At 35.7% G+C, this 16,671-nt stretch overlaps 1 protein-coding gene across 5 annotated transcripts in view; it reads right to left on the bottom strand.

Annotated features, from left to right (window-relative positions):
- The window catches only part of Agbl4 (AGBL carboxypeptidase 4), a 1,435,759-nt gene that overhangs the window by 752,023 nt on the left and 667,065 nt on the right, over positions 1–16,671 (bottom strand). For all 5 annotated transcript variants that reach the window (XM_063236476.1, XM_063236477.1, XM_063236475.1 and 2 more), the window contains one exon: positions 14,147–14,241. In XM_063236476.1, the coding sequence (XP_063092546.1) occupies positions 14,147–14,241 (95 nt within the window). The remainder of the gene's footprint in view (positions 1–14,146; positions 14,242–16,671) is intronic.

The raw sequence follows: 16,671 nt of genomic DNA on the forward strand, positions 1-16,671 counted from the left end.
CAGTTGTTGAATTGTTGTTTCCTGATTCCTTGTTATTTTCAAAAGATCTTTCCTTTCCTGTTCACTAGCTGCAATCCTGTCTTCAAGGTCTGAAATTCTATCTTCACTTTCATTAAGGCGGTTTTTACAACTTTCAGTGGAGTTTTTTATTTCCTGTATATCTCTGTGCATCTGCATTATGTATTCTGTTTGTTTCTTATATTGCTCATCTAGGGATTCTATCTTTTTGTTTAGTTCCTCCAATTTTTTATCTGTGTTTTCTTTAGATATATTTAGAATCTCTTTCATTTCTTTTATCATTTCTTCTTTTATCTGGGAGATTATTTCGAGTTTGAATTTCTTTAAAGCTTCCTGGAGTTGCTTGTCAATTTCAGTGGCTATTGTGTCCGATATATGAGGTGGATGGGATATATTTTCTTCTATATACATCGCTCCTAGGGTTTCTTGAGATGGGCTGGAGGTTTGAGGTTGTAATTTAGTCTTTCGTTTTGTCATTTTCCTATATTTCTGTGTTTCAAGTGTTATTTGAAAGCTACCTCAGGATCTGTTGAAAATCCCCTTCTATGTTTGGAGCTACTGAGACTCTGGCACCACGCTACCCCAAGCCTTTGGGCCTACAGAACTAGTGGCTCTCCTCTGCCTGCTCAGAACTCCGCAGTTCCAGACAAGCTGGGCCTCAGGGACACTGTGCGCCCACCTGCCCCTTGGAAGCTCCACAGTTCTTCAATCGCAGCCGGGTTAGGGTACTCACCACAGGCCGCAGTGCTTCAGGAACCTGTGGACCCTCCCTGGTTGCAGAGATATCCACTAACTCCTCTTTAAAGATCTTTTTCAAATGCCACATCCTCGGTAGAGTTATCCCAAAACAGCTTTGAAGAATTGGTCACCCCCTTTTTTTTTTTTTTTTTTTTTTTTTTGCTTTCATAGCAGCTTGTGGATACTGCTACTCCAGGTCTATCATAGATTTCTATTTGACTGTGAATCACAGATGATATGACTTATTTGATGTCTGCATTTATCAAAAGTCTTTGTCTTCATTAGGTTTTCACTAAACGCATGGAAAAAGTCAAAACAGGAGGAAAACTTTTTTAAGGGAGTGAAGAAGGAAAGACCCAATACAGCCATTTCTAAAAGGTTGCCAACCTGGTCTAGAAAAACCATTCACACAAGGTCCTTTTCAAAGAGACAACTGGGAACAAGGGTAGTAAGAACCATTCAGGTAGGGGCTGGGGATTTAGCTCAGCGGCATAAGCGCCTGCCTTGCAAGCAGGCAGATGTGAGTTCTATCCCTAGTACCGATAAAAAAACGAAAAAGCCAAAAAAAAAAAAAAAAAAAAAAAAAACATTCAGGTTTCAAGCATATTTCTCGGTGAATGTTCCACTTTAGAATTGGTCATGGAAACTAGGGTGGAAGACATCAGTGGTGATGTCATTTATAAAATTCCTCTGATCAGAACAAGCATCAAAAAGGATTTTCAGTGTTTAGGTTCTGATTTTTGATGGTGTTGTAATCAGGTTTTCAAGGGACAAGGTTTAATACAGGATGCAAAATTTATAGGGTTGTTTTATATTCACCAAAAGAGTCAAATGCAGAAGAGTGCAGGAATCTGTCCATACCCAACAGAGACCAAAAGAATCCAACTGAGAGCCTGGGTTCCATGGAAATATCCTGCACTATAGGGAAAGGGGATGCCAGTGGGTGATCACGTCATGCTACAGAAAAACAAAATAATAATCATCTTTTATAGATGCAAAAATTGATGGACAGAGGTGCTAAGTAACTCATCTAGAGCCATGTTAATACCTGGATTTGTTTACAAATCTCTTTCTGTATAGGACTAAAGTGATTCATTAGCTAAAGACCTAAAGCCTGCACCATTTCATGCAAGCTTATACCAAGGATCTGCACTGACAAGGCCTAAAGGCCAGTGGTGGAAACTAGAAAGATCTGTGCCAGTGGGATGAAAGCTCTGTTTTACCAGGCTAAGAGATACGCACTGGAGCCAAGAAGCAATGCTAAAGATAAGGATCAGAACTTCCCTAAAAAGAATCACAGTCATCCTCTGGGACTGCAAGGATCCGAGCTTCTTTGACAAGAAAAGCTGAGTTCATATCAGGAAAACTAGCATGACAAGCTTCTCCAAGAGAATCAACATTGCACCATCTCCCCCTCCAATTCTTCTTTTAAGCTATTGAGAAAAATCTTCAGGTGGGTCTTTCATGTGTAGAACCACACTGATTCAGTTCAGATGGACGTTACAAGCTGACCTGTAGTTAATCCACCACAAATGTTACTTCCTTTGAACTAGAAAGCATGAGTAACCAGACCAAGTGTGGAAGTGACCCAGAATTATATGTGGTTGGACCTCATAGCATTAAACCAGAGAGAGGACTGAGGAGAGGGTGAAACTCTGGGAAACTAGTCAGGTGTGGTCATGATAAAGATAAAGTCTAAACTAAAGGCAGGTTAATAGGGAAAGGGGATGCCAGTGGGTGATCACTTCATACTACAGGAAAACAAAATCATAATCATCTCTCATAGATCAAAAATTGATGGATAGAGATGCTGAGCAACTCATCTAGAACCATATTAATACCTGGACTTGTTTACAAATTTCTTTCAGTGCAGGACTGAAGTGATTCATGCCGCAGCTCAGTTTAGGATAATTGGCTCTGGTCTGAGAGGACATAGTTTTGGATATGGTTCTGTCCTTGTAACACATTTCTGGGAAAATCATTCCTTCTCTGTAAGCCTGATTTTTCTTATTTTTTCAGAGGAGAGTAAGGATCAGATGATCTTTAAGGTGTCTTCAAATTTCTAAATTCTATATTTACTAAGAATGTTAATGATACTCAACCTCAGCCCTCAACCTCAACTCTCACACTCTCTATACCTACAACCACACACTGTCTTAACAAGCACAGGATAAAGAATATTTTTATACTATTCAGTTTGGAGAAACACGTTTGACAAAAAAGTAGAACTTCCATGGACTTTACCACTATTGAGTCATGCAGAAGTACACATCTCCCCTACATTTAATGTCTCATCTTTTTTATTTTGTCAGAAAAACCAACCCTTTCTTAAACAAAAGAAAGTTGCCTTTAGCTTCCAAAACTTATTCTTTTTAATTCTATTTTGGTATTTCAGTTGCACTAAAGAAATGTATTCAGCATGTAATTAGAGTAAATATAGTAGAAATATTAAAATAAAATTAATATTTTACCTAATATAATCACTTTAATTGTTCTTTTACTTCTCACCAAACTGAGTGGGAGATAATACCTTCAATTTCAGTTAACTCTTCTTTAAGTGTCTGGAGTTTTATAATGTGCTATTTAATGTGTTTAGTTTTTTACTGTAATATTAAAGCATATCGACACTCAAATTAAATTATTTCATTTTTCTAATACATTTGCTCATAAGCCAGAGAGCAAATTTATGTTTATGACTCCACTATTCTTATTAATTTTCTTATCAAATTAAAGATTACTGAAATGGATTGAAACAAATCATATATTATAATAAAAGTAACATTCATGAACAGGCATTAACTTCTAGAGACAATTTAGGTTTTTTCAGAAAAAGGAATGCCGAAAACATTTTTTCTGAGTGCTGTGAACTGAATTCAGAACTTCACATACTGTAGGAAAGTATTATAACTGAGTTATGCTCCCAGCCCAGAACAGTAAAACCACAATATTTTGTTGTGTCACATAATTTTACTTTGAATCACAAGATCTACATTAATAATTCCATCTTGCATTTAAAGAATCAAGGGATCAGAAAGCCACGTAAATTGTTTGGCAGACCAAAAAATAAGTGGTAGGATCTGGTTTGCAGAAGTTGGTTCCTGAATAAGGGATCAGGAAGATAAAGGATACTGCGGTAGAAGTCTATCTTTTTCTAAATCTTTTATAATAAATTATCTTAATAACCGCTTAGTTACTTTTTACTCATTGCTGAGACAAAATACTTCATGTGCAAAGTTGGGAAAGGAAAGGTTTAATTTCTTACAGTTTTTGGAGGTGTCAGTTCATGCCCAGTTGGCTCCAAAGCAAGGTGGCATGGCAGGGTCGCAGTTCATAGTGGCTGCAAACGGCAAGGGAGAAAACCCGCAAGACAGAGAGGGCAAGACAGAGAGAGACACGCCTTCTTCCTGCCATTACATTGTATGCTGGCTCCACCCCATGTGGATGTAACACTGATACCATCAATTCAAGCACTAGACAATGAACCAATCACAAATGCATAAAGCAAAAGCATGAAGCCTGAGGGCCACTGACATAAATCATGACATTCCACCCCTGGCCCCCAAGACTCGTGTACATCTTTTATACAAAAGACATTTAGTCCATCTCCAAGAGTTGTCAAAGTCCTAACAGTTTCAGCATTGCTGAGTAGTCCAAATCCCAAGTCTCCTCCAATATCTATGGCAAACTCTTAATTGTAACATCCTGTACAAATGAAACAAGGTTAAACAATTCTGAAATACAAAGGCACAGATAAACATTACCATTCCAAAAGTTACAAACAGGGCAATATAAAGCATTGGAAACAAAGCAAGTCCAACATCCAGCAGGATGAATATTAAGTCCTAGAGTTCCATGCTCAGTATCTGAAGCAATCTGGTTGCAAGAGCCAAAAGGCTTGGGCAATTTCACCCCCATGACACTTCCAGGGATTTCATCTCCCACAGCTTCTCTCGTAAACCATCTCTGCTCACTTTTTGTAGCTTTTCTTGGATGACCCATGTTCCTGGCTTTTCCAAACTTCTGGGGTCTCCATTGCACCTTTGGCTTCACCCTTATATCTTTATAAATTGACCTCTCAGGGGGAAAATTCTTGGCCTCCCAGACCCTTTGCAGTCAAGGTGGAAGCTTATCCTCAGAATTTGTGCATTTTTCTTGTACCTAAAATCAGCACCATGTGGATGCCACCAAGATTTGCTGCCATCTGGAGCAGTAGCCAGGTTTTTTTCTTTCTTGGCTATAAGGATCCATTGCCTGGATTGCTGGGCTCTGTGACCTTGATTGTGAAGAAGGGCTTCTCTGTGTTGCCGCCATTCTGAAAACTCATGTGGCTGCTGCCATTCTGGAACCTTATGTGGCCTCTATCATTCTGGAGGATGGTGCTCTGCAGCTTTCCTCTCTGAGCAAATTCTTTCATTTTTGTAGTTTTGAGCATGCAAAGGGTGGTGGCCCACTGCTTTCAGGGATGCCCCCTGGCTGTCTTTCTTATGTCTGTTTCTTCTCAGCAATCAAAGTGTCAGCTCTACCTTTATAATCCTCAGCTTTACCGGAGTTTTCCTTCTGGCCAAATTTACAGCATTTTAAATTATCCTGCTGGGCTCTTTGCTCTTGATTTGCAACATAAAGCTGGCTAAAAGCCCCCAACAATAGCCATGCCACAGCCTCAACATTACTGCCTTGAAATTTCCTGTGCCTGATTAATCAATGCATTGCCCTTAGTCTCAGTCTCAGGCAGTCTCTGGGCATGAGCAAAAAGCAAACAATCTTTCTGCCAAGCCATAACACAAATCATGGGGAGTCCAACAACCAATGCAGTCCTTCTTCCAAGCAGAAACCTCCCAAGCCTGGTCTTTGCCATCAGGCTTTCTATTAGCCTTCTGGTCTCCTGAGCTCTGAACAGACTCTCCTCTACAGAACAGCCTAAGCTCCTCGGGCTCTATTCATCCAGATGACATGTCTGAACCTTTCCAAACTCTGCCCACAAGCCATTTCCAAAGCCTCTGGAAACACATGATCAGGAATAGTCACAACAAGAACCCCATTCCTCGATACCAAATTCTGTCTTAATTTCTTTTTACTCATTGCTGAGACAAAATACCTGATGCCCAAAGTTGGGAAAGGAAAGATTTATTTCTTACGGTTTTTGGAGGTTTCAGTCCATACTCAGTTGGCTCCAAGGCAGGATGGCATGGAGGGGCTGCAGCTTATAGCAGCTGCAAATGGCAAAGCAGAAACCCGCAAGAGACAGAGACATGCCTTCTTCCTGCCATTACATTGTATGCTGGCTCTACCCCTATGTGGGCGTAGCACTGACACCATCAATCCAAATACTAGACAATCAACCAATCACAAATGCGTAATGCAAATACATGAGGCCTGAGGGCCACCGACATAAACCATGACAATAAATATCATAAAAGACTTTGAGAAATCTAAATTAGAGCCTATCTGAGATGGTTTCACTAGAGACACTATCCTTACCCAAGCTTGGAGACTCTGGAACACACCAGCAAGCCTGCCTAGTTGGCAACTGCCAGGTTGTGGGATTAGGTGGAGGCCATTACGGAGCAAGATCTGTCTCAGGCCAAACAAGACTCACTCTGTGAAAGGGAGAATAAAACACTTAAATGGCATCACCAGCATCCACCCTCATACAAAAAGAAGCACCTGTGTACAAGTACATGTACAAATACAACATGCACCTATCATACTCACATAAACACATAAACTGTACATTACACAAACTGAAGTACTGAACTCACTCCTCTCTCCCCCTGCCCTTAAACTCATACAAACATGCATACACACTCACATGCAGGAAAATAAAACATAAAAATCAAAATGAGATCTGACACATTCACTGCTGGTAGAAATACAAAACACTAAAGTTGAATTAGAAAACCATTTGTCGAAGAGTTAAACAGAATTACCATTCAACAAAGAAATTCTACTACTAATATATATTCAAAATAAATGAAAAAATTGGCCATATAAAAAATTATACACAAAAGTTCATAGTAGCATTATTCATATGAACCAAAAGGCAGAAACCACAAATAAACCAGACCAATTAAAAAAAAAATAAAAATGAGTTTCCAAGGGTCAATGAGATTACTAAAGATCAACTTTTAAATACAAGAACTAGAACTCAGATTCAAGCTCTGTGACTCAAACTGTGTTTTCCTCAATGCTTCATGTGTCAGAAACTGTGCTCGAGGAATTCATAAATTTTGATCAGTGTTAATCTGTGTGCAAAATAATTATAATGTAGCTATAGTAAAAGATGTGCTACAAGAATTATTCACACCTGAATATTTCCTTGGTAGAATCAGAAAAGTATTAATAAAGGCATTGACACAATATTTGGGTTGGTAAGGATGAATTCATTCAATAATTTAGTAAATACCTCAATGACTGTTTTTGTGAATAGAACAGGCTCATCAATTAACTATCAAAATCTATTTTCTCCTCTTCTTCCTGCATACATAGCTAAATTTCATTTCACAACTTTCTTTACAGATACATGCAGCTACAAAAGCATATTTTATTCAATGGCGTTTAACTAGATGTGATAGGAGCCACTTTCAGGATTGCTAATAAAAAGCACCAATTTGGACTCTTCCTAATTCTTTCTCTACTTGGCCAGCTGAGATAGAGACAATGCCCAAGTACCTAGAAGCTATGCGTTGAAGATGACAATCAGTCCAGGGCTCTGAGTGAATGTTGGAAGGCTGCTGTACCCATCTATTCACAATCAGTAAATAAACATATATTTTTGATTCATTTGACAATGTATAAGTCAAGTACAACAATTGCCCTAATATAGCTAGGCATGGTGACCTCATAAAAATATTTCTTATGATCTTCAGAAACTTTAAATTTGATAGAGGAAGAAAGAAAATCTATAGTATAATGCAGTATTGATAGACATATGCTCTGTAAACATATGGATAACTAATCTCATCTTGGCGAACAGTGTGATGAAGAATCTTCCAAGAAATGGAATCAAGCCCTGACCTAACTGGGGTTATCTAGGAAAAAAAAGAAAAAGGAAAGTTACTTCAAGCACAGAGGAGAATATATACAAAATTTGAAAACTACCAAGAACATTAGTGCATAGGATTTCTATTGGAAGAGAAAGGGGGAGAGAAATGATCTTAGAAGTGGCAATAAAGGCAGTGTGCATGAGAGTGGATCATATCACTTTGAAACAAATGGAAATTGAAAACGGTTGAAACATAATAACAGCACAGACAATAGCATAATTGAGTTATTCTTAAATGAATTGACTTCTGTCAGAAGGCTAGACTAATACAAGAAGAGGCAAGAGAGATGAGAATGAATAGGAATAATGCATCAAGATGCATTATATGGAAAGAAAGTCAGTAGATATATTAAGATTGAAATTTCATCGCCAGACAGAACATGACCTTTGTATGATAAAGGCAGCTCCAGCTTCAAAGAAAGGTCAGCACCAAGGAACACAACATAGTTTTTGGTCACCGAGGAAGACCAAAAGGTCATTAAGAGGCTTACAATGAACAACTCTGAACTTACTTCCTGCTAAGTACTGCCTAGGTACCAGAGATATAGCAGTGAATAAAACAAAGACAAACCTCATGAGATTTCAGCCCAATGGACTTAGAAAAACAGGTTATTATTTCATGTCTTATGTGAGAAAACTGTGACTCAAATCAGTATCAGCTGAAAAGTAAAGCCAAGTTATGATGGGTATACATTATTTTCACTTTCTATAATCCCTCTCCACCACTCATCAGTTGTATGTTACATCCTTCAAGTTTATTGAAGACTTTGCCAATAGAGAGTTTTATCATATCAGAGAAGTTATATCACTGTATTCCTTTTTATCAGGTCACACAAAGATGATGTGTCTCCTGATAGTCATTGTGGATCTTAAAATGACCTACTCTTCACAACTTTCCCTTTTCAGATCCCAATTACCCTTCCCTCTTTAAGAATGGTGACAGTTCTGACATTACTAGACCCAGGCCTCTGCCTTGTAACTCCATAGAACACACCCTGACACAATGGCCCTTTCTGACTAAACTTCCTTCAAATTATACTAATTTGACTGAGTAAGACACATTCCTGTGAATAGGAGGTCCTGCATGTTCCCACTAGTTTTTTCAGTCTGTCACACCTTCAGGAGGTGAGCGCACCACTTTGGGATATAGAATTACCTTTACAGATGCAGCATATGTGAACCCAAAATGCTGAGGAGTTTTTCAGCATATAATCTTTCAGAAATTATAGAAGTACTCCGGTGTTTCTTCCTTGGGAATTTTCTTCCTCAGAGAGTCTAATTTTCTGAACCCTGTGTCATGAGTCCTGACCAAGAGCTCAAGAACAAAGTTAGAAATGCAGCCTGGAGCTTTTCAGTCAGTTTTACCCACAGATATTTTCTTCCATATCATATTCTAAAGTTTATTTATACAAATTTTATTTTGAGTTACAACCATGTAAAGGCCTGATTTTAGATGTAGGATGACATCTAGCTACCAATGATTTTGGAATCAACTTACAGAATTCCTGAAAAATGTAATAATTAGATCCTCAGTTCGGTGAGCTCTAGCACACCGGCACTCCAGGAAACTGATAAGGGTACACATCCGTCTGTCTCATTTATCAGGAAGACTGACTCATGATCATGAATTATGTTTCCTAAGGTCTCAGATTTTCTCATATGCTTTCTAATTATCTCAATAACCTGTGTGGTTAGAAACGTAGAATACATTCCATCTATTTTATTAAAATGAGGAAACTGAGTCCTGGAAAAGTGATAGGAATTATCCCAAATCATATTACAAATAATATTTAAACATTATTTAAAAATTATCATTTTATTTTACATAAAGATTACCTTGAGTTATAGAATTTTTAAACAATTAAAAAATCTACAAGGATATAAAATCTACCATAATCCCACCATTCAAAAACATCAGCTGACAGTATATTATGTTTATAAAGCTAATGTATGTGTCCTACAATTAAAACATTTATAATAAAGTCTCCTACCATTTTTATATTACATGAGAGCAGCATTTACCATATTATTACAAACCCTGGAGACTTTTAATGGCTGCATATTACAACATAGATCTACCATAATATACTTCATCATTTCCATATATTTAGATTGATTTGAGTTTCTAATATAATTAGTAACATATAACATAGTGTATTTATTTTATTATCATTTAATTCTCAGAATTTTTCAGGACTAAGTCTCAGATTTTACGTTCTTATTCTTGATCTTTTTCTACTACATTTTCCAACTGTTACTTACGATACTAAAACTACATGACCATTTTAATATATAACACCAATATAAATTTTTATGTAAATATTCAGTTCTTCTTAGCAATTCATAGCCTGTGGTAGAGATATTTCTTGTTAATTTTTTATCTTTTACATATTTTTATTTCAAAAAAACAAAAAATAAAGGTTACAAATGATACAGAATTTCAAAAAATAGTAACAAATTTACACACACATACACACACACACACACACACACACACACACACACACATATATATATATATATATATATATATATATATATATATATAATCTTAGAAGTACGTGTCCAGGATGCAAGATCCAGACATAAAAAATGATTAGTCAAACAATGACAGCACAAATTGGTCTTTTGATGAGCTAACAGATATTAGTAGTATAGTTACCTAACTTGCACACGTAATACAGTTATATACATTTACCTATATAATCTTTACTTTCTTTTTTTTCCCCCTTTCCCTTATCCCAGTTGTTCTTTCCTTTTGGAAACTTTCTCCCCTTTCCCTTTCATCATTACAATTTCAGTGTCATGCCACAGTGATATATGGGCACCCATGTTTCAGCAGCACAATTTATAATAGCTAAATCTTGGAAACAACCCAAATGTCAATCCACCACAGGTTTGACATAAAAGATGTGGTATTTTTATGCAATGAAATATCACTCTGCCATAAAAAAGGAAAATTTTGAGGTTTTGTCAGGGATATGGAAGTGACTTGAGACTATACTCATAAGAAATAAATCAAACTCATGTTTATAAACATCATATAGTCTCACTAGTATAAAAATAATAATAATAAACTGAAAAAATAATAAGATCCAAATATGGCAGAAATATTTAAATTTAACCTAAGTGAAATACATCTTTCTGTGCTATAATTTTATAACAAAATGTTTAAGAGTAATTGGTATTCATGTTAGTATTAATAATTAAATTGATTAAAGTATTAGTGGAATGTGCTGATTTATTTTTTTTCTGGCCTTTGATTTTATCTTCTCAGGGTTAATACAAGATCTTTTTGCTATTCTGTCTTTAACTTTCCCTCCTCAAGTCTAATTTCTGCCTTCTTACTCAGGAGTTCAGTACCTAATTTGTCTTGGTTTTCTGAGGAAATTCCCAATTTAAAACTAAAGCTTTAACTCTTACATTCCAGGAATTTCCATACACTTCCAAGCAAGTCAAGACAGTAGTTCTCCATATAAATTAGGAGTGGTTAATGGAAATGGCATGGCTAAAGGTCACACAGATCTAGGACAGACTCCTTCTTCTGCCTATGACTAGGTCCTTATGAGATCCTTCTCTGACTCTTTCTTGGTAAAATAAAAGTGATAAATTCTAACTTCAACAACTATTGTAAAGGTATCATGATGTAAAATCATTTTAACAACAAATTATTATATGATTGCTTCATATTATAAAAAAAACAAAGTCAGGGTCTGTGTTGACTGGCATTCCTAGGCCACCAGCTTCTCCAAAAATTAAGGCCCATGTATATGGCAAAAAGGAAGCCAAAGTAACTTACACCATGCCATTTCTCAGGTCCTTAGAAACTAACTACTCCTTTTTTCTTTCTACCCTCAGAGATTTTTATATTTGATATTTAATGAAATAAACTATTTTTACATGTAATAGAAATAGAAATATATCTACTTTATCTTGTCCCAGAAGCTGAATGTATATCTTACCTTCTCTTCAATATGTTTTCAATATTTTTGAAAAATTAATTTTGTCACACTGATACCAATATTCTTAAGATTTAAAACTTACATGGAAACAAAATCACAAAGACCTTTCATAGCATCAAAATTTGCCATTTTTCAATACCTTTTTAAGGAAAGTTCTGTGGTTCAAACCTCATGCATGCCAGCCAAGTGCTCTACATGGTGCTACAAATCTAGCATTTCAACAACAATCAAAAAGCAAAGAAAAAATAATATTATAAAATATGTATTATAAAATATGTATACACTGGTAAACCAGTACTGAACTTGTTTTTTATTTATCCAAAGCAAAGAGGTTCAGAAAGTCGTTTACAATTTAGATTAAGTCTAATAGACCAAATAATCAAACAAATATGAGGTAGCAAAATGCCAACAAGGATGTCTATTATTGACATCGCCACCACTACCTGTCACGAGTAGATTTTTAACTCAAACATTACCATCCACAGAGAAAAAAGAAAGGCCAACATGTCTGCAAATTGTGCTGTTCAAAGAAAGGCAATAATGTGAAAAGAATTTGGAAATAAATTAGACAGTACCGTCCAGATCGTGATGTTGCATTGGTTTAAGCAGTTTTAAGATATGCTACACATACACAGTTGTCTTGTAATACCAGCTCCCACCAGTTAATGCTAAGGTATTGTGTTACAAATGTACGGACTCATTAATATTTCAACATATTGCTTAGTACTTTGACAAAAAGGACATAATTGATAGCCTGTGAGGGAACAAAAAGAGCAAAATTAAAGAGTTAAGGCTTGAAGATTTTCACAGTGTGAGAGAGACACAGAGACAGAGACAGGAAGAGAAACACACAGACAGAAAGTAGGGGACCTAACACTTTGGAAAAGAGGATTGTAAGTATTATTATTGATGCATAAGATTTTACACCAAACTTGGAAAAAATACAAAATGGTGTTTTAAAGGGTCTCAAAACAGACCAAGAGCAATGTCCTTTTACTGGTTTGAAATATTTATTCATTATATGCCTATTAATAGAAAGATGGCTTCTATTATTACCTGCTTGCATTAGATTCAGGGACTCAAAGCAAAGGACTATCATTTGCTATTGTTTATCAGAAAAAGTATGAGAGAAATTGTAACAGTTTAGTTCACTTGATGCAGCAAAGGAAAAAACAGGCCGGGAGACATTTTTAGCTTTTAATAAATCGCTTTCAGTATCATCATCAAATGCCTACACTTTTATAAATCTGACCTTCTTGATCTAACATTTATAGAAAATTGCCAAGTATCACTTATACATAGAAGCACAATTCAATATTTATAAATCGCTAGTTTTCTATAAATATAGACATCTGGTGACTATCTTCTCACTAGTCATTAAAATTTCATCAGGGATCAAAGCTAGAACAATATTAACAATTCTTTGCATTTATATATTGCTTTATATAATACTATTAATAATGGATGACATTTATTGAACACTTAGCAAGTGCCAGGCACTTTATGTATAAATTTTCTTAATAAATTCAGTTAAGTTCAATAAGCATTCACTTAACACCTACTATGTGACATATGAGTAACTTGGTTTCTATCTTTAAGGGTTCACTGTTTGTTGTACTAAATAACTTTTGAATGAAAAAAAATGAATGAATGGATAAATAAACTGGTTGCAAAAGCAGTATAAAGTAGTGCAAAAAAATCCCTGCGGGCTCCTCCCCTTACCATTTCTATGTTCTTGAGAAAGTAGTTTACGTAGTTTTGAGTTTCCCTCTGTAACACTGTAGTGATGCTTAAAATCTCCCTCGCAAAAGTGTGTAAATAGTAAGAGAAAAAGTAAAGCATGAGACACAGAAGGAGATCTCAGTGAGTGGAGGACTTATTACTGTTACTGTCATCATCACCTCATCATACTTATTAAATCATCCTACCCAAACCCCTCCTCCTTACTATAGTGATGGGATAAAAAGAACTTTAACATCTATATGAATAAAATACCTAAAAACACCATTAAAACTAAGCAAAGCAAGAGAAATCTACAAACATGTACTTTCAAATATCCTCCTAGGCAACTACATATCATTTTTGTATACAGTAGAAAAAAAAGAAAAAGAACTAACTTTATGCTTACAAAATATAGTAATAAAACATAACAGGAAAGAATTTACCAAATATCAGACTCTAATTTTCCACATAATAAAATGTTGATCATTCCAAGTATGGGACCATAGTACCAACTTTCTCAAAGAAGTGACTAGAGCTCAGGTAATGACCATCCACGAAACATTTTATTTCTAATGAGGCTAAGATTCACTCATGTAAAAGATAAACTTGGTCCCCGAGTCAAATTTTCTAACCAGAAAGGGATCCCACTCGGTGGGTCACTTACCATTTTGGTCTGCTGGTAGATTTAACCATAGGAGCCATCCCATCTCTGTAAAGACTCTTGGTTTTACTGAAGTTAACAATGTTGAAAATAACCCTCTGAAAGAGAGAGAGAAGCTCATCAGAACAGGCTATATAAGTTACCATTTTTTAATAATGTAGACTCGTGACCCAAATTGTAGTAAAGATAAGCAGTGCTTGTAAGATTGATGTGTTTGCTAGCTAATCATAAGCATTTAGAGATCAGATTCTTGTCATACTAATTAGGATAACTGTCTTCAAATGAATTAGCTTTGGAATCCTGGAATCTAGAACCTAAAATGTGACTATTAATCCCAACTGTATCACTCTATAGAGTTCTATGAACTTGTCAAGCTACTAGATATCTCTGTCTTGGTGTCCTGATTTGATAAATGGGAATAATAACAGTACCTAGCTCATGGGATTGTGAAGGGAATTTAAGAAGTTAATGTATGCACAGTGTTTGGAAACTCATTTGGTGATGGCATTTGCTATGTAAGTTTTAGCTGTTATTTGTGTCCTCTCTCTTGACTGACTAAAATTTGCATGGAAATGAATAATATTATCATTAGGGTACCAATAATACTTTTGTTTAATGAAATGAAAAATAAAGACATGCAAAATTGCAATTTAAAAATTCTCTAATTACTTGAAATTCCTTTGGCTAAATCTGGAGATGGATGTTCTCTACTGAACTTCCTTTGTCATCCTCTACTATGGGTGAGGAAGACAGAACTTAACCCAAATCTTAACACAAATTTATAGATCCATAATGCTTGGGTAAATTTCTTTCCTTTTGTGGATCTTATCCTTAAAATGGGGAGTAGGATGCTCTAAATGTCTAAAGCCTATCAGAAGAATTTTATGTATGAAAAGGTCAGACTCTTTTTAATAATATTTGCATGAAAAAACAAGAGAATAAAAAAAGGAAACTAAGACTGAAAGATGTAGAAGACCACTGAAATATGTCATACTGTAACTATAAAGTGCCACCATACTGTTCTGTATGCGCCATCACGCTGGTAACCTGTTTGCTGTGTTAACCTTTGTTCCCCTTGCCAGGGACAATTATTCCTGGAATCAGTCACCCTTGAGTTACCTATATTCCTCTCAACCTTTGTTCTACTTTTGTAAAAGATGTTGATCCTGAAATTAGTAGACAAAGGGCTGTAAATTCTTGTAAAGAAGGAAATGGCTGACCACCAACTTCTCTGCCCTCAAGCAAAGGGAAACAAAGGTTTTCCTCATTCCTTAGCAGACCAAGGATTGTAAATTCCTGCAAAACTTCTCTGTCCTCAAGCAAAGGGAAACAAAGGCCTTCTTCATTTACTTTGTGATTGTTCTTTCTATAAAAGTCTGTCAAAATTTTAAGCCAGTTACACAGCTTTGCAAACTCCCACTGCACTGTGTCTCTGGTGCCAGGACAAATAAAAGCGCTCTTTTTTCTTTAAAAGGACGTCTTGCCCCGGTTTTTGGATTACGTTTTTGGTTGTACAACAAAATGGTCCAAAGACAAATGAGGACTAACCTAAGTCAGCCAGAATAACTAAAGAAAGGGAACAATTTTAAGACAGTCCAATAAATTCATTTCAATCCAGAGGCAGTGTAAGATATAAAAGCATCAAAACACATTTATATTTTCACTCAACAATTTTCTATTGTCAGGTGTGAGAATTTCTACACATTTAAAAAAATTTTAAGCATCCTCCTATAACTAGAAAAATATTTGTATTAACAACTCCCTTTTGCAGATATTAACAGCACTGTCTGTTAATATTCTTTTTTGATGCTTTGTGTGTGTGTGTGTATTGCAGCCATTTAACAAGGCAGCACTGTGGTGGTGAAAACCAAAGAATTTGGAACTAGACAGTGTAACAAATCCCATCTTGTTACATTTTACATTTAATGATCAATAATTTACTCAAAATGCACCACAAGAAACTATCTTTAGGTAATGGTAATAAAAACAAATAGAGTAACAACTAATAAGTTGTCATAAAGTCATTAAATCTCAAAAAGGCTACTGAACTTATTCAACATTATCAACTGATAAATAATAGATTTGATATTTCCACAAAAGGGATAAAAAGATGAAATAGCCACAATTTTTACATTTGAGTTACATCAAAGTTTCAAAATTCCATAATTTTAACCAAATCCATTTTGTGTCCTAAGTAAGGGGGGAAAAAAGAAATATAATAGCAATTTTTTGCTCTTCATATATTTGTTTTGTTAAAAAGAGAAAAATCAAAATCACTTCATCTTGCTTTCTGCTTGGGATGTTGATCAAATACTTTGCTCATGAAATAAACTCTTAGGAATAACTTGTGTTTTCTTTTCTCAACAGAAACATAGCCATTGACCCCAACTTCAGGCATTTCAGTTTCAGACCTCCTTTGTGTCATTAAATTGAATCATCTAGAATGTCCTAGGCTGTTCTTTTATTAATAACCTGGACCTACTGGTTGTCAGTTCAATTATTTCTCTCAAGGTCTTGGCTAGTGTCTG

Source organism: Cavia porcellus, unplaced genomic scaffold (genome assembly GCF_034190915.1).
Source record: "Cavia porcellus strain 051 isolate PalLab524CR breed Dunkin Hartley unplaced genomic scaffold, mCavPor4.1 scaffold_25, whole genome shotgun sequence".
In the NCBI taxonomy this organism is placed as follows: domain Eukaryota; kingdom Metazoa; phylum Chordata; class Mammalia; order Rodentia; family Caviidae; genus Cavia; species Cavia porcellus.